At 52.8% G+C, this 18,354-nt stretch overlaps 1 protein-coding gene across 1 annotated transcript in view; it reads left to right on the top strand.

Annotated features, from left to right (window-relative positions):
* Positions 1-3,292: 3,292 nt before the first annotated feature.
* The window catches only part of BACE2 (beta-secretase 2), an 84,106-nt gene continuing 69,044 nt past the window's right edge, over positions 3,293-18,354 (top strand). The window contains exon 1 of the mRNA XM_025983356.2: positions 3,293-3,780. Within this exon, the coding sequence (XP_025839141.2) occupies positions 3,499-3,780 (282 nt within the window). The 5' untranslated portion in view covers positions 3,293-3,498. The remainder of the gene's footprint in view (positions 3,781-18,354) is intronic.

Raw genomic sequence — 18,354 nt, 5'->3', positions numbered from 1 at the left:
TTACTCCGCCTTTCCCTCCCAGTCGCTGACACAGTGCCTGATAGAGAGGAGTCATTATCTGTTGAAAATGTAGATGCAAACGTAGAAACCAAAGATAGTACAAAGCAGCCGTTCTCCAAGTATGATCTGACCCTTTCAGAGGGCCTTCTAGCGCAAAACTATTTTTATGATGATTCTAAAGTGTTGTCTTTTTCACTTTCGTTCAGTTCTGTGTGCTGGTTAGAATTTTCCCGAGGCTTCCTAACAGGAATGCAGAAGCATATATGAGAACCCAGCTACCTTCCATTAAGCCAAATAAAGAGACTTGCACAAATGCAAAATAGCCATTCTTCTCACTTTTTGAAAAGATTAGTTTCCATTGAAATGTTATTTTAATGAAATGGGTTGTTGTATAATGGGTTTATTACATTATTTTTAAATGCATTTTTGCATATTAAAATTTCTGTTTTAATTTCTAATTTGGTAACCATTTGTAGATATGATCTACTTAAATAAAAACTCCTTGGGGTCCTCAATTTTTTTTTTTTTTTTTTTTTAGATTTTATTTTTAAGTAATCTCTATATCCATCGTGGGGCTTGAACTCACAACCCTGAGATCAAGACCTGAGCTAAGATCAAGAGTGGGACACAACCTACTTAACCTACACTTAACCCAGGTGCCCCATGGCTGTCCCCAATTTTTAAAAAGATTTTTAATTTATTTATTCATGAGAGACAGAGAGAGAGAGGCAGAGACATAGGAAGAGGGAGAAGGAGGCTCCCCCTCGTGGGAAGCCTGATGCGGGACTTGATCCCAGGACCCTGGGATCATAACCTGAACCAAAAGAATATGCTCAACTGCTGAGTCACCCAGGTGCCCCATGGCAGTCCCTAATTTTTAAGAGTTAAAGGGTCCTGGGACCCAAAAGTCTGAGAACGGCTGGTGTAAAAGGACTCAGAGCTAGTGGCAAGAGCCAGTGAACATAAACAGGCCGATGACAATGTTCCTGGCCAAGCACCACATACTTTTGCAATGAGTCCCTGGCTGGTTCCTTGGATGGGAGGTGAGACCCGTCCTCACCCTCAACTGTCCAGGGCAGTTCTTGGTGAGGATGTTTGCTCTTTACAAGGAGGATGGGCCAGTCTCAGCAAGGAGCTCTCAGTGCACGGGTCGGGTGGGGTGGGGTGGGGTGTGGGCGGGGGAAGCGACATTTTGAAGAAGATGCAGGGGTGCTCTAGGGGTGTGAGGGGTCCACCTTCTCCCCACTGCTTACGAATGCTATGGGAAGTGGCTACTTAGATCAGTGCTTCCAGACGGATATCAAGGGCCTCTAAGGCTGCCCCCTGGGAGGCCTGCCCCATGGGTTTGAGTGAGAACACCTGGCAGGTAAAATGATTGCCTCCCAGGCCCAGCCAGCACCCTGGTTCTGAGGAGGGGGTCAAGAACCCGGAGACCATTCATAAAACAGCCAGCCAGGGGGACAGTCATCAGATGCTGTCACTTCAGCCGTATTATTTTCTGATGAGACAGCTCTGTCGTCCATGTCCATTAAAACTGCATGAGCTCCTCTGTGACCATATCTTAATGCATCTGTTTTCCGGTAAACCTAAACTAGCCCTTTCAAAATGAAAAGCTCACACTAGGTGGAGTCAGGCGTTCCAAGAAGGACAAACCTTAATTAGACTTGATTTTTCAAATGTTCCCCTGTGGTGTCTAATTATTAGAGCAAATGTCTCTAATGTTGAACTTCAGAGTCATGTAGCCCCTATGCCAACGTCCTTAATAAATTCCATGTTTTTTTTTTACAAGGTTGTGTTCTCCTGAGAACTGTCTGCACGTCTCTCTGAACCCCTCACGACTGGACACTAAGGAGTATAAATAACCGTTCTTTAAAAATTATACTTCCTCTCCAACCTTGAATTTGAAATGTGAATATATGAATATAATAGCTCTGGAATTACTATGCAGATTTATGAGGCTAACAATTTAGGTTACATCACAGGCCCGGCTAGGCCTTTCTTTTTGAGGCTGGGAATGTGTTAAAGTGGGGATATAGTTTTGGGAAAATGTGATTTTCACATACACCGGCCGAAGCTCTCCCACGTGTGTGTGTGTGTGTGTGGGGGGGGGGGGTCTCTTGCAGAGTTAAGACCTGATTCTAAAATCGAGGAGGCAGGGATAAAATATCCAATCTGGAACTTGCAGGGAGTGAAGCTTCCCTCCAACCTTTCCACTGTTTGAAGTGCGTGTGTGTGTGTGTGTGTGTGTGTGTGTGTGTGTGTTTGTTTTTTTTAAAAGAGCGGACATAATTCAGCTGGAGGAGGCAGGATTTTTCTGCTCTTTGTTTCAAAAGAGATGGACCGACTCTAGCTTGTGCAACTGTCCCTCCCGCGTTTAGTACCTAAAATAAAATAAGCCTCGTTACTCGCACTCCTGTGCCACTTCTTTGGTCTCGGGGTCCAGGGCTAAGCAAGTATTAATTAGATCATCCGCCGGCGGAGGGGGGATGGGGATGGGGATGGGGATGGGGAGGGGAGGCGCGCAGCGGTGCAGACTCGGCCGCCCTGATGTTTGCATCGTGACTGCAACTTGCTGGGTGGACCGAGCGAGTCCTGGGGGAGGTGAGGGAGCAGCTTCTCCTCTGCATTGGGGCGGAGGAGCCCAAGCTGCAAGGCAGCAGCGGACGCCTCCCCCCCACCCCCATCCCCACCCGCACCCCCACCCCCACCCCCACCCAGGCGGTAGCGGGGGGCGCCAGGGCCGGCAGCCAGGTCCCCTCCCCCTGCGCCCAAGATTTCTAGGGAGAAGTCCCCGAAGCCGTCGCGCTCGCCCCGCCTGCCCACCCCCTGCAGCCGGGGAGTGGGGATGCGGCGGGGGCAAGGCCCGGAGACGCAGCCCGACTCCCGAGCGCCTGAGTGCGGCGGGGACCGGCCCGGCGGGGCAGCGCGGCTCCTGGGATGCTCGCGGCCGCCCGCCCGCCGCTGCCGCCTCCGCGCCCCAAGCCCGCCCGCCCCCGCCGCTGCGGGGGGCCCCTGGCGCGCGGGGCGCCGGCCCTCGCTGCCCCTTTAAGCGATCCCGAAACTTTCCCCTGGTATCAGACGAGCCTCGTCACATCCGTTGGCCGCGGCCGCGGGGCGCGTTCCGAGGGGAGCCGGGCCCCGAGTTTCCCGGGGAAGGGGCGCGGCCCGGGGCGCCCCGGGGGACCCCGCGCGCCGCGGTGACCTTGGCCGCGGGGGAGGGGCCCGGGCCCTGCGGGGCAGCCGCCGCCCGCCAGAGGGGGCAGCGGCGACCAACTTGCTCAAGTTGGCGGCGCGGGCTGGGGCGGCTCCGGCTCCGGCGCCTCCTCCCGCCCCCCCGGGCCTCCGCCCGCCGCGCTCCTCCCAGCCGCCGCCGCCGCCCGGTGCGCGCCCAGCCCTGCCCGCAGCCCCGCGCCGCGCCGCCACCGCCGCCGCCGCCGCCGCCGCCGGACGGGACGGGCCCCGCCGGGCCGGGCGCGCCCCCCGGGCCCCGCCGCGGGCATGGGCGCGCAGGCCGGGGCGCTGCTGCTGCTGCCGCTGCTGGCCCAGTGGCTCCTGCGCGCGGCCCCGGCGCCCGCGCCCGCGCCCCTCACGCTGCCCCTCCGCGTGGCCGCGCCCACCCCCGGGCCCGGGACCCCCGCCGCGCCCCGCGCCGACGGCCTGGCGCTCGCCCTGGAGCCCGCGGGCGGCGCCGCCAACTTCTTGGCCATGGTGGACAACCTGCAGGGGGACTCGGGCCGCGGCTACTACCTGGAGATGCTCATCGGGACCCCCCCGCAGAGGGTAGGTGGGCGGGCACCGGCGCGCGCGCCCCGCGGCTCCTCCCTCGGGGCTCCTCCGGGCTCCTCCGGGGCTCCTCCGGGGCTCCTCCGGGGCTAGGGGAGCGGGGTCGCCCCGGCACCCCGGCGGCGCAGCAGCGTGGGGGGGCGCCGAGGGGCCCCGCCGGGCCCGGAGCGCGGCGCCGCGCGCCGAGGGTGTGCGCGAGTGTTGGAGAACTTGTGGGTCCTCCCCTCCCGCGCGCGGGGAGCGGGCGTTGCGCGCGCTGCCGGGGCTCCCCGGGGCTCGCCCTGGGGCGCGGGTGCTGCCTCGGTGCTGCCTCTGGGCGCTGCGCAGCGGCCCCCGGGCGCCGGGGGGTGGGCGCGGGGGCGCGGCGCGCGCGGGGGGCTTGGAGCGCGAGCCCCGCGGGCAGCCCGTGCGCCCCGGTTCCCGGCTGCGGGCGCGGGGGCCGCGCGGCTCTCCTCTCCCGGAGTCGGCTCGTGCTCCCGCGCGCCCGCCCGGCCTCTCCGCACCGAGCCCGGCGTCTGCACACGTGTGCGTGGAATGTACTAAATGCGCTCAGGCTCCCGCAGGAAAAAGCAGGGACCGAGCGAGGCTTCCGGGGACCCAGTGGCCTCCCGGTGACCGAGGGAAAGCCAAGCCCAGCAGCTTTTTCTTTGTATCTTAATCTAATTTCCACTTATTCGCACTTTCTGGAGGAGCAAGAAGCTGATGGCCCCAGGCTCTGGCATCTGAAACAAAATAACAGGAGTCGATTTGGCTTCCCCCTCCTCCTTCCACCGACCTGATCCAAGCGCGATCTGAAGTCAGGTTTTTCCTATCAATTGAGTACAGTCTCAGGATACTTATTTTTTTTTTGTTTTTTTTTTTTTTAACGTTGTCATTTGGGTTTGAATCCAGCTATGATTCTGCCCTAAATAGAACATACTCATGACTTTGGTGTAATTCTAATTATTCAAGGCTTTCTTAAGAGGAAAGGCGCGCCATGCTAATTCTTTTAAAAAAAGAAACGCTACTGAATAACTTCTATACTTGCTTAATTAGTTTCAAAAGAAAAGAGGGAGAGAGGGAAAAAAAAAAGACCTTCAGAAATGTGTTCTGCTCTGAACTTTAGGGCTGGTTGCCTTTCAGCTAAGCCTTGTCCCTGCCTGGCCTTCCAGGGAGGATGATGGGCAGGGAGAGGCAAGGAGTCAGCTGAGCCAGCTTAGCCTGGCCCCAGAGGTGGGCGCTTGGTTAGATCCACCACGTGGAGCCACGCGCTGGGGGTGAGAGCCTTGTTCCTTGGGCCTTCCCAAGATTTCACAAGGTTTTGAGGATGAACCTCCTCTGTGGTCTAAGGATGATCTTTTGGGAACCGGAAATGTGCCTGGAGGGGAAGAGCTCTTGTGAGTTTTTGAGTGGAAGGGAAGTCTTTGTGCAAAAGTAAAGATGTGGGTGGTTGGGTGCTGGGATAAAAGGGGTCCTTGATGTCTGTTTCCCCCCCACAGAACGGGGGAAGGGAAGACAAGCCTTGAGAAAAATGCAGGGGGGGGGGGGCGGTGAGGAGAGAAAAAAAGATTTCTCTTGGGCTCTCAAAAAAAAAAAAAAAGCTTTCATAAATATTAGCTTTTCTTTATTAATTAAGCCAGTGACCTTTACTTTATTAGTCTTGTAAGTACGCTCTAGGCCCACCATGGGGCTTGAACTCAGCTCCCGGGGATCGAGAGTCTGTTGCTCTACCCAGGTACCCCAGTGACCTTTACTTTAAAATGATGAAGTTTAATTAACAGGAAACGTATTGGATGCCTCGTGCTTGTATCTTTACCTTGGCCAAGGAAGTAGTTCATTCAAGGTTATTTCACAGTTAAAGATGAGCATGTTTCCAGGGAAGGCTGTTTTTAACAATCCAGATTTAATTTTTACATTTGACGGGGAATGAAATATTCTGTTCCTCCTTCTTGGCCTGATTTAGTAATAAGCTGTTTTATAGCAAAATCCGTGTGTACGATCTTTCCAAATGCCTACTATAAACTCTAAGGTGTTAGTGACAAGTGCACCGGGATTCGTTTCTTCCCTGTCTGCTCCTGAGATGTCTCTGACCACCAGCAGGGTGTCTGCAGCAGGCCCCGGGGTGACTTCTGAACTCTGTACTGAGGTTTCCCGCTCTATTAATGGCCAAGAGTTATGCATTTATTCTCTGCTGATTCTCCTAAGCCTAAAATAAAACATGCTTAGGTGGAGAGAAAACTGAAATTGTAAATTTAGGCATTAAATAACCAAGAATTTTTGGAGAAGTGATAGTCCTAGATGGTGTGGAGGGCTCCCCTCGTGGCAGGCACCGTGCTGTGTGCTCCCATGTGTGCTCTCCTTGGGGATCCTCACAACCACCTCACTGGCTCTGATACCCCTTTAGGGGATGGGAAAAGAAGCTTAGAGACGTTGAATGACTGACCCAGGGAACAGTTGGATAAGAAAGAGGGAGCACCAGGAATCCACCCCAGGTAGCTAGACTCCAGAAGCCAAGTTCCAAGTTACCTTTCCATCCTCCTTTTCTTTTCTTTTGCCTTTATTTAAAATTTTTAAAAGATTTATTTACTTGGAAGAGAGAGATGAGTGGGAAGAGGAGGGAAAAGCAGATTCCCCACTGAGCAGGGAGCCAGGCACTGGGCTCTATCCCAGGACCCTGGGATCATGATCGAAGCTGAAGGCAGATGCTTAACCCACTGAGCCACTCAGGTGCCCCTATTTTTCCCTTAAAAAAATTTTTTTGGGGGGGGCCTTCAACTACCCTGTCCAGCCAGAGGTCCCTGGATCTTCAACCCCAACGTGTCAGGGACATAATGAATGGTTGGATACAGATATGCGTGGAATAGAGAGTGGTCAGTCAGAACCAGAGCCATACAGATCCCTGCTCTCCCATGGGAAAGCCAGCTGTTGGACATGTGCTTGTTTCCCTGGATGCTTTAATCAAGAACCGGGGGTCCGTCGTTCTGCATGACACTGTTGAAGACATCACAGGCATCTGCCCCGAAGCCTGAGCAAGAGCAGGACCACGTTGGCATGGAGATGAGTGCCAGGTGTTTGATACCATCACGTGACTCCTTTCTAACAGTAGAGAACCAGCATCCGCTTGAACCATGCAATTTGGTCTTATTAATAATAATAATGGTGTTCTAAAGTGATTATAATTATAGCAATTTCCATTATTTAAAAAAAAAGGCTTTCACCCTGACACAATAAATCCAACTGGAGATGCTATGGGTCTGCAGCTCTATACCTTGTAATGGCCTCAAAAGAGGCCTTAGGGGTTTCTGTTGAAAGATTTTTCTGTCGTCTCCGCTAATATGGATGAAACAGACAGCAACACGATTTTCATATTTAAACATTCGAGTGTGAGGAGCTAAGAAATTATTTTGGGACTCACATTTTAATCATGGCGCCTTGGCTTACCACTTCTTAGTACACAATTGTTTGGAAGACTTGGGATTGAAAATATGTGCCAAGTATATGCAATTTAGGAGTTTGTCTTTTTTAGAATAAGCAATCCAGTGTCCCTAAATTACATGAAGCTCACTGCAGGCGAGGCTGGAAAAAGGAAGACGATGAGCACCGAGAATGTATTTGATGGAACACAGTGAGATGGGAAATACTAAGGACAATGGGAAAGATTTCTGGGGTCCAAAGAATAAGAAAGGCAAAGCGAGGTTCCCACCAGCTCTTGTGAGCGGCTCCTGAGCTTGAGTGGAGGAATTCAAGATCCAAGTCCTCCTTCGGAAGGCGGCAAGGCCAGGCCGAGGCATCTGCTCAAAGCACTTTAGGGGGGACGTTCTGAGAAGTCACTAACAACCGTTAATATTAATAGCTCAAAAAAAAATTAATAGCTCACCTTTATTTCAGGCTCACTGGATGGTGGGCACCATGCTAAGCATTTTGCACAGATCACCTCCTTTACTCCTGCAGACAGCCTTGGTAAGGACGTCTAAGTTACTCGACCTGACTGTCAGAGGGAGAGAGCAAGGTGCGGAGAGGCCCAGTCATCTGTCCCAGGTCCCCTTTGGTGAGAGGCCGAGCTGGGGTATCGGTCAGTGGGGTCTGCTCCGTTCTGCAATCTGAGCACTTGTGCACTTGTTATGAAACAAAACAAAACCGTTTTCATTTACCTGTGGATGACTTGGGTGTGGCGGGAAGCGTCCAGGATGCTGGTGGCATTACACGGGTGGCCGTGGACAGGTGATCAGCTGCCGTGTGCTGCCCTTCCCTTATTGCCTGGTGATCTTTTGAGCTTAGGTTCCAGTGGCTGGTGTCACAGATCACCACAAACCAGGTGACTTAAAACAGAAACGTATTCTCCTGCAGTTTTGGAGGTCAGCCATCCAGAGTAAGATGTTGGCAGGGTCCTGTTCCCTCTGACGCCTCTTCCAGCTTCTGGTGGCTGCCTGTAAGTCTTCCCTGCTCTTTGGCTCTAGGCTGCATCTCTGCAATCTCTGCGTCTGCCTTCAAGTGAAGATCCCCCTCGTGTGTGTGTGTCTAGGTGCAAATCTGCTGCTTCTTAGAATGATGCCAGTAATTGGATGAGGGGGGTTTCACCTTGATCCGGTCTGACGTTATCTTAGCTTCATTATGTCTGTAAGGACAGATGGGTTAAAGGGTTTCAACACGTTTTTTTTTTTAAAGATGTATTTACTTTAGGGGCACCTGGGTGGCTCAGTTAGTTAAGCGTCTGACTCTGGTTTCAGCTCAGGACATGATCTCAGAGTCGTGAGATCGAGCCCCACATGGGGTTCCCTGCTCAGTGGGGAGTCTGCTATAGATTCTCTCCCTCTCCCTCTACCCCCCCCCCCCCCCCCCCCGCAAATCAATCAATCCAAAAAAAGTGATTTATTTAGAGAGAGAGAATCTTAAGCACTGAGCTGGACTAAGCCACCCAAACACCCTGGATTTCAACATATTTTCTGTGGGGGGGACTATAGTTTTTTAACCCACAAGTTCATTCTAAGTTTATCGTTCTGTGGATTTTCTTTTCTTTCATTCTATCCCATCTTTTAATTGCCGACAATTTTAATTTGGAATTCAAGTCTAATTTTCATTAAAGGCGGTAGCAGATGGTGGTTTTGGTGCTGTGTCAATGTGGAGCCTGCAAGAAGCCAGTGCACGAGGAGGGGACGGGGTGGGAGAAGGAGGCAAGGAGGGGTTCAGAGTCTTCTCTGTGTCTCTGTGTCAGTTTCCTCACTAGAGAGTAATTGCTTAACATTTTTAAGACATTTCTTGTCAAAAAAAAAAAAAAGACATTTCTTGTCATGTTACACAAATTCTCAAATTGCCAGAATCACCGCCTAACTTGAGCAAAAGTTGGGACGCCTGGGTGGCTCTGCAGTTGAGTGTCTGCCTTTGGCTCAGGGTGTGATCCTGGGGTCCTGGGATCGAGTCTCACATCGGGATCCCTGCGTGGAGCCTGCTTCTTCCTCTGCCTGTGTCTCTGCCTCTCTCTCTCTCTCTCTGTGTCTCTCATAAATAAATAAATAAAATCTTTTTAAAAAATTTTAAAAATAACTTCAGCAAAAATCCATTTGCGCAAGCTCGGGTCACTGGTGTTTTAAATATCTGCGACTGGCAAATACGTTGGGAACAACAGAGATGTAGATGGCCTGAAAATGTGTATTTTGTGTTTTAAAGACTCTGTAAGGTGGGGCACCTGGGTGGCTCAGTCGGTGAAGCGTCTGTCTTTGGCTCAGGGTCCTGGGATCGAGTTCTGCGTCGACTCTCTGCTTAGTGGGGAGTCTGCTTCTTTGTCTCCCTCTGCCCCTCCTCCTTTGTGCACTCTCCCCGTCAAATAAATAAATTCTTAAAAAAAAAAAAGCAAAGACACTGTGAGGCATCCGTCACCCCTCTTTATTGAGTATTTTTGATACAGAATTCACACCTCCAGTACTTCTAGTCCTATCCAGCACTTTCTTGACTTCTGATTTCCTTTATTGAAGACAGGTGGGCATGACTTCCTTGAGGCTTCCCATCTCCTCCTCAGCCATTGCTGGCTTCTCCTAACTAAAAACCAAAAGGAGGAGAGGTTACGGTTGGCTCTCGTGATGAGTGATGTCTCCACGTGGTAATACCTGCCGTGCTGGACCCGGGGACAGAAATTTCAAGGCTGTGTTGTCCTGTCCTGCTGGAGCCAGGCAGCGTGCCTTGGGCTTTATTTCATAGCACCGACCCTGAATGATGGAGCAGGTCAGGCCTTTGGTCCCTGGATTCAGGGCCCTCGTAGGCTGAAGGTCAGGGCTGGTGGCTGCTGACTTTTGCCCCAGCCCCACGCAGGGTGCAGCAGGAGTAGGTGGCGGGTCCAGTGTGATGATGGACGCTTCTGTCGCCAACCCAAGATCCTCCCTTTTTGACCAGCGGTGGGGCTTCTGCTCACACTTGGCTCCATTGCCATATGTCATGATTCCTCTGCTCGCTCCGTTCTTCTGGCCCAGCCTGGGCTTGATGTGATCCTGGGGCTTACTGTGCGTTAGTGACAGCGGATGCTGTGTGGAAACATAACGCAGCTGGGAGGCAGGTGGACGGCCTAGCCTGCCTCTGTGACTTGGTGTAAATGTATTTACGGGTGAAATGTGAGTGAGGGTGGGTGCCCCGTATCCTGGGCTAGGTTCCCGAGCCTTGGAGACTGTGTGTGTGATGCACGGTTGGGTTGCCTGTCAGTTGGCGCCCCTCCATCCTCTTCTGGCCCAAACGGACTATTGCCTGTTGCTACTCAGTTGCTTCTTTTTGCTCTTGGGATCCTGGAAGAGGGAAAAAAAAAATCACTCTTGGTGTAACGTATTAAAGAAACAGAACTGGTGTAACCGCATTAAAGAAATAAAACTCGTAGGTTTGTGCATGAGTTATGCCTGCTAGCCGACCCGGGTCTCAGGCTGGATGTTCTTGGATTTTTTTATATGGCGCATCATATAGCTGTACCTGGAAATACACGGTCTCAGCACTGCCATTTTCAGAAGATAAAGAGGACTGTCTGAAGAGTAAAGCGGGTGCTGCCCTGGGCCAGCTTCATCATTCGGGGGAGCCATAAAGGGCAGTGGGAAGCCTCTCTCCTTCCATTTCACACTAGACCGAGAATGGCCCAGCAGGAGGATTTATACCTGGCCTCGCTAACGTGCTTCTACTGCGGAGCCCCTCCGAAGCCTGCACTGGATAAATGGCTTTATTGGCATTAAGCAGGGAACTATTTCAGTTCGCCAGCCGTGCAAACCCCCTGCAGGAAACAAAAAAAAAAAAGAACAAACAAACAAAAAAAACACAACACTGCAAAACCCCAAAAACCCAGCCCACAAGCCAGCCCCTCAGAGACTGGTGCCGTGGGGGGACGAAAGGTGGAAAATAGTGAATCAAAAAATTTTCCAGATAGCAGAGAGGTTGGGACAATCAGGATGCTCACAGGAAGGGGAACTGCCGCTCCGGGAAGGTGAGTGTGGATTCCAGAAGCCTCACTGCAGCAGGCTGCACCCTGGAAACCATAAGCGCTGGGTGGACAAGTTGTTGGGAAGCCAGCGGAGCTGTGCAGTCGTTTGGGGATTGGGTGCTGATCCTAGAGGTGCTGCTTGTTGAGTGGTTGGTGTGGGACAAACCTCTTGGCGCCTCAGTTCATGAGCTGTCCATTAGGAGATTTGGCCAGATGGCCTGATAGCCCTTCGCGGTCTCTAACGCTCAGTGGTTACAATCTGCTTTCGTTCTGAGTGCTTTCCAAAGCTCTAATTTTGGGGGCGCCCAGGTGGCTCAGCGGTTGAGCATCTGCCTTTGGCTCAGGGCATGACCCTGGGGTCCTGGGATCGAGTCCCACATCGGGCTCCCTGCATGGAGTCTGCTTCTCCCTCTGCCTGTCTCTGCCTCTCTCTGTGTGTCTCTCATGAATAAATAAAATTAAAAAAAAAAAAAAGCTCTAATCTTCAGCAGTCGGGTGCAGATTACGTCACCTGGGCCTCTGTTAAAATGCAGAATCTGGCTCAGCGCGCTGGGGTGGGGAGGGGAGGATGGGTGCCACTGGCTTGGCTCACTGGCCACAGCTGTCGCCCTGATTCCCAAAACAGCTGGCCTGGGAAGGACTAGGAGGTGCTGGTGGAGCTGGTTAAAAATAGTTTCCCAGGACCCAGCCCAGATGTACTGGCCGAGACAGTCTGCACCGGGCCTGAGAATCTGCATTTTACCACGTGCCCGGGCTCCCCCTCGGGCCCCAGCCCCTGGGTGTTATTTGGGAGCCACGAGAGAGAGGGGCCTGGTTCTCCTCTCTGCCTGGTGGTTTCCTGCGTGGAATGGGCAGGTTCTTTTCTCTTCCTGGATGTTGTTGTTTGGTTAGCGTTTCCTCCGCGGCTTTAGCAGATCTCTACCTCAAGCAGATTGTGTTCCAAAAGCTTCCCTGTGTTTGGCAGGTTGGCAGCCTGGCGCGGGTTTTCTCCCGGGAACGTGCTCTCCAGGCGTGTGTGTATGTGTGTGCTGACGGCGTCCTTTTAAAATCTCCTTCTGTTACAGAGCAATAATTTATCAATCAATAAAAATGAATTAGGAGGAAAAACCAAGTGAAAACAAACCAAAAAAAACCCCTAATAGATACAAAGTGCTGCCGTTTCAGTTACTGGGTTCAGCAGACATCCGGTGTCCCTGGGGGCCGGCCGGGTTGGGGGTTGCCCATGTCAGGGCGTCCAGTGGCTCCCTTGGTGCCCACCGCACTGTTGGTCGGTGGAGGGTGCAGCAGAGCAGCTGGGGAGCCCTGCTCTAGAAAGTGTACTTGGCTCTGCACGAGGCAGGACACGTCGGAAGTTGTCAGGGATGGTTCCTTCCAGTCACAGGTTGGGTTTGCTGCCCCTCCCCTTAGTGGGATGGTGGTTATTTTTGTTTAAGCAAAAAGGAAATGTGACTGTGGCTTTCTCTGCTTCCTGGTCCTCTCCCGTGGGGCTGGGAGGAGAGCTTTGACACAGGGCAGCAAGTAGGTCTGACTCAGAGGCTCTCCGCCCCAGGAAGTTGTGCCGTCTAGGGGACACGTGGCACTGACCTGAGACGTGTTTGGTTGTTGCAGGTTCGATGGTGCCCGTAGCTTCCAGCAGAAGCTGCTCAGCGTCCTTCGAAGGCACAGGACAGCCCCTGCCCCACCCCCTGCCCCCATGACAAATAATGATCTGGTCTCAAATGTCAGCAGTAGCGAGGGGCCAGAAATCGTGGGGATCACTCATCTGGCCTGGGACAGCTGGGACACCTGTGGATCACCCCTGATCTTTACAGCCCTGTCTTTTTTTTTTTTTTAAGATTTTATTTATTCATTCACGAGAGACACAGAGACACAAGCAGAGGGAGAAGCAGGCTCCATGCAGGGAGCTCGATGTGGGACTCGATCCCGGGACCCCAGGATCGTGCCCTGGACCAAAGGCAGATGCTCAGCAACTGAGCCACCCAGGCCGCCCCTACAGCCCTGTCTCATTCCAGCATCGTGCTTCTTCTCATTCAGCGCATTTATGGAGCACCTGCTGTGGGCCGGGCCCTGGGATGCAACAGTCAACAAAGACGGGCATGGTCCTCGATGCTCTAGAACCTGCGTGCTTGTTGGCCAGACAGATTCTAAGAAAGCAGACTTCGTTTCAGGTCATTGCAGAGACAGTACAGCCGGGTCGTGGGCACAGGTGGAAACAGGCTGGTGCTTCGGCCTGGCGGGGGCAGGGACGCTCCCTGCTCCCTGAGGAGGGGCAGTTGGCCGTGAGCAGCAGCAGGGGAGGCCCGGCCTTGGGACTTGGGGGGAACCACGGTCCGGGGCGAGGCCGGCCAGGTGAGGGCTGCACCTGCACACCTGCCCTGCCAACTCTGGGAGCAGCTCCTCTTTTAAAATGGTGCTTTGGGGTTAGATTTTATTTGAACAAAGTCTTTATGGAGGCAGCTTGTGTGTGTGTGTGTGTGTGTGTGTGTGTGTGTGTATGTGTCTGTGTGTGTGTGTATGTAGGGGGTGAAGAGTTGGGGGAAAGGAGCTGAATATGGTCAGCCGGGAATTTCAGAATTGAAAAGAACTGGGGACGCCCGGGTGGCTCAGCGGTTAAGCACCTGCCTTTGGCCCAGGCCATGATCCCCAGGTCCCGAGATCGAGTCCCGCATCAAGCTCCCTGCGTGGGGCCTGCTTCTCCCTCTGCCTGTGTCTCTGCCTCTTTCTCTCTCTCTCTCTCTGTCTCTCATGCATAAGTAAATCTTTTTAAAAAAGGAAAGGAGGGACGCCTGGGTGGCTCAGGGGTTTAGCGCCGCCTTCGTCCCAGGACGTGATCCCGGGGTCTTGGGATCGAGTCCCACGTCTGGCTCCCTGCATGCAGCCTGCTTCTCCCTCTGCCTGTGTCTCTGCCTCTCTCTCTCTCTCATGAATAAATAAATAAAATCTTTATTAAAAAAAAAAAAAAAAAGAACTGAGCTCCATGTGCCCAGGGGAGGCGGGTGCCAGAAGACCCCTGCCTGTCTTCCCACTGCATCTTCTTCTCTTCCATCGGGTTCCCAGCATCAGACTGAGGCCTGGGTGGGTGGGAGCGGGTGGTTTATTCAGGAGGCACATTCAGGAATCCCGTGTAGGGGTGAAGTGAGAAGGCAAGGGAAGCGTGCAGGGAGAGGCTGCAGGTGTGGGCAGCGGGGCACGGGCCCCCTGAGGATCTGAGACAGGATGCCACAGGACTCGGTAGTCCCAACTGCAGGGCAAGGGCACTGGGCACCCCCGCCGCCCACCCTGCTCCCACCAGGTGTGGGCCCAGGGCTGCGACCGTCAGCGTGCGGGGTCCTCCGGCTGCACAGATTCTTGGCTCAACAATCCCTGCCGGAGCCGGGGCTGGCACAGGGAGGCTAACACTCAGGGCATGAGAAGGAAGGAATGTTCTCTGTCACCGAGTGCATTTGAGAGGCATCATTTCCACCGTCCACAAAACCACGTCGAAGCCCCACTTTATTTATTTATTTATTTATTAAAAAAAAAAAAAAAAACTCTACTTTAAAATCCTAACTCCCCAGAGTGCTCTAGAATCTAACTCCCAGGAGCCTCTGTGATGAGTCAGTCCAGAATGTACTTTCCTTGATATACTTCTACTTTGAACTTTTTTTTTTTCCCCAGAAGATGAGGATGTGGGCAGCGAGCAAGAGACAGAGAAATGGTTGGGGGGCAAAGGGAGATGATGTTTGAGGTTAAAAACAACCACAAAACCTCCTTTGAAGACCGTGTGCTCTGAACCTAAGACTCTCAATACCTTTTGCGTGCCTGGCGCCCTGCGGTGCCCGAGAGCAGTGTGGCCTAGGTCCCTAAACCGACACTCACGTGTGATCCACAATTTTCCTGATGCCCAAGAATTTGTCCTCCAGGTGCCTGCATATTCGTAGAATATGTAAGCTGCTTGTTTATCGCCCTTTGGTCAGTACACGTAGGTGCGTTTTGGCTTCTCAACCCTGTGGGATGGGGCACTTTCTGGTCCCCGACCTCCTTGCTCGCTCTGCCCACGTGGAAGAGACTGGGGGCTGGCTGATCTGGCTGCAGGCCTCGCAATGGGCCCTTTGTAGATGGTGGAGCCCCGTGGGCCTCACCTTCCCCTCTACATCTGAGCTGTGCCTCGCTCGGGGCCTGCTCATCCCAGGGTTGGTGAACACACGCCTCACTGTGCTGGGTTTATGAGCCATGCTGCCGGCCAGAGAACTGAAACATCCTAGTACTGGCGTTTAGGCCTTGGGGGGGTGGTGGGGAGGCAGGGGCCTGCCCAGCCTCAAATCTTGGCCTCATGCTCCATTCCGGCTTCAGCAGAGCTGTGCATGGAGCTCCCGGCAGCGGCAGCGGCAGCGGCAGCAGCAGCAGCAGCAGCACACGTTTCCCCTGGCTGCTGGGGGCTGCGCGACCTCAGATCCCCGACCCCACGAGGGTGTGCGGGCCCCAGAGCCCCGCAGTCCCGGGTCCTCTGGCCAGCATCCCCCGGCATCCTGCAGAGCTTAACATTCTCTTAGCCACTGAGGCTCTTGACAAGCCTGATGCAGTTGTGATTTGTGGTTCTTTGTATACAAAGCGTATGGAAAATGGTGAGCTACGGGAGACACCGGGTACGACATATCCTTAGAGCTGGTGTTCTGAAATTTCACAACAACGTGTCTTAGTTTTTTGGTTTTGTTTTGTTTTTTAATGTTGGGCATTTGGTCTTGTCTGTCTTTTTTTATTTCTTTCTAGTCATGAGAGACACAGAGAGAGGCAGAGACACAGGCAGAGGGAGAAGCAGGCTCCCTGCGGGAAGCCCGATGCAGGACTCGATCCCAGGACCCCGGGGTCATGCCCTGAGCCGAAGGCAGACGCTCAACCACTGAGCCACCCGGGCGTCTCCATTCGGTCTTTTCAATCTAGAAGCTCCACATGTTTAGTTCTGAGGAACTTTCTAGTAAAATGTCCATTCTCTTTTTGGACCTCCTGTTGTCCAGAGATTGGCCTTCTGGTTCGGGGTCTCTTGGTCTCCGGGTTCTACTCCGTATTCATTTCTGCCACTTACTTGCACTTTAACTTTTCAGGAGCACTTTTTTTTTTCCCTGAATGTTCCTTTTCATGGTTATACTTTATTCTCGTTTCAGAATTGTGTGTCTGCTATCTCTCTGAGGAAATAACGCTTTTTTTAAAAAAAAAAATTTCTTTCCTCTTCCTGCCTTATTTCTGTTGGCCCTGAGTCCTTTTTTTGGGGTGTTCGTCTGGAACTGTGTCTCACACCAGTGATTATTGGCTGACTGTTCGTATTTAAAAAGGAACTGTTAGGGGCGTCTGGCTGGCTCAGTCGGTAGAGCATGTGACTCTTGATCTTGGGGTGGTGAGTTCAAGCCCCATGTTGGGTGTGGAGCCTACTTAAAAAAAAAAAGTTACAAAAAATAAAAAGGAAGTGTTAAAAGGCCAAGTGGAGGGCAATGGGTAGGCCGGGTGTAGAGTACATTTCTTGGTAAAAATTTATTTATTATTTTAGAGAGAGTGGGGGGAGAGAGGGGCAGAGGAATCTCTAACGTGGGACTCAGTCCTGTGACCCTGAGATCGTGACCTGAGCTGAAATACACCTTCCCAGCCGCCTTCACTCTGGCCTGGAGCTTTGCCCTGTGTGATGACGAAGCACCCGGCGGTGCTCAGTGGGACCTGGTCGGGGCCTCCTGGAGGGTTTCAGGGAAGCTTATTTTTCCTGATACAGGTGGCAGGTGTGGCTGGGGTGATACTTTCTACTCTTTCCTGCCTTTGATGCAGATGAAAGCCGTGAACGGGGAGCCAACTTTTTTTTTTTTTTTAAAGATTTTATTTATTTATTCATGAGAGACACACACAGAGAGGCAGAGACACAGGCAGAGGGAGAAGCAGGCTCCATGCAAGGAGCCTGATGCAGGACTCGATCCCAGAACCCCGGGATCACGCCCTGAGCCAAAGGCAGACGCTCAACCGCTGAGCCACCCAGGCATCCCAGGGAGCCTACTTTGACCTTGAGCGACAGGTGGGGGGAGCAGCAGTGATCTGATGCCGATTTTCTTCGAGGTGCTGACCCAATACCAACTATCTCCAGACGCGTCTTGATGTGGAGAAAAATCCCTGCTTGTTTGAGCTGCTCGAAACCTAGTTTTTACTTGCAGCCAGAAACATTCCAAATGATGTGCCACCATCACTCTTTGGGGAAAAAAATAGCTTAATATTAAAAAAAAAAAAAAAGCTTTAAGGTAATTTATCATTCCTTTCTTCTCCTTGCAATCTCCTGGGAGAGGAGGACAAGTCTAAAAGTCGTTTTATTAGTGTCTTTGTTGCTGTTGCTGGCGAGATGCTTGTTTCCAGTGGGCCACAGGTGGACTCTGTTACAGGGACGTAGGCTTTGGCCGTCACAAGGGGGACCCCGCAGGAGGTGACTACCGGGAGGCGTTTGCATGGGGCAGACCAGGGTCAGCATACCGAGGCCCATGGACCAAGTCTCCTGTTTCCGTAGGGTTTTCTTGGAATGCAGCTATGCCGGTTTACAGGCGGTCTGGGAGTGCTTTCATGCTACAGTGGCGGAGTTGAGAGAGATACCGTGTTGCCAGCCTTTAGGATTTTCACTGTCCGGTTCTGAACAGAATAAAAAAAGCTTGCTGACCTCTGGGTTCCACTGTCAGATTCTAGATGCCAAGGAGGGAGCGTCCGTGGCCAGCAGGCTGGCAGTGCTTTTGTCCACACCAGCAAGAGCAGGTGGGCGCCCTGTGTGGTGGGAATGGTGCGGGGGAGAGGTGGCTCCCAGGAACCTACTGAATACCCCACAGGAGGAAGACTGAGTGTGCAGACATCAGCCACACCCAGAAAGCACCAGCCATGAACTCAGACGAGCACATTCTTCCCCCGCCCCTTCCTTCCCTGGTGTTCCAGGCATTGTTGTAAGTCTGGTGGGGAAACAGAGATAAATCCCACACCATGCCTCCCCTTCCCCGCCGTGGATTTCTGAGCCTCAGGTGGGCCCATGGTAGTGGATGTCCGAGAGAAGCTTTGAACTTAAGCTTTGTCTTTAGAAAGGACCGGACTTCTAATGCCCGGAAATAAATGAATTACCACAAAGCTTTTGGGAAAATACAGTCTTTGCCCAAGATTTCATT

This window comes from Vulpes vulpes, chromosome 15, assembly GCF_048418805.1.
Source record: "Vulpes vulpes isolate BD-2025 chromosome 15, VulVul3, whole genome shotgun sequence".
In the NCBI taxonomy this organism is placed as follows: Eukaryota; Metazoa; Chordata; class Mammalia; order Carnivora; family Canidae; genus Vulpes; species Vulpes vulpes.
This window is presented reverse-complemented; position numbering and strand designations above follow the sequence as displayed.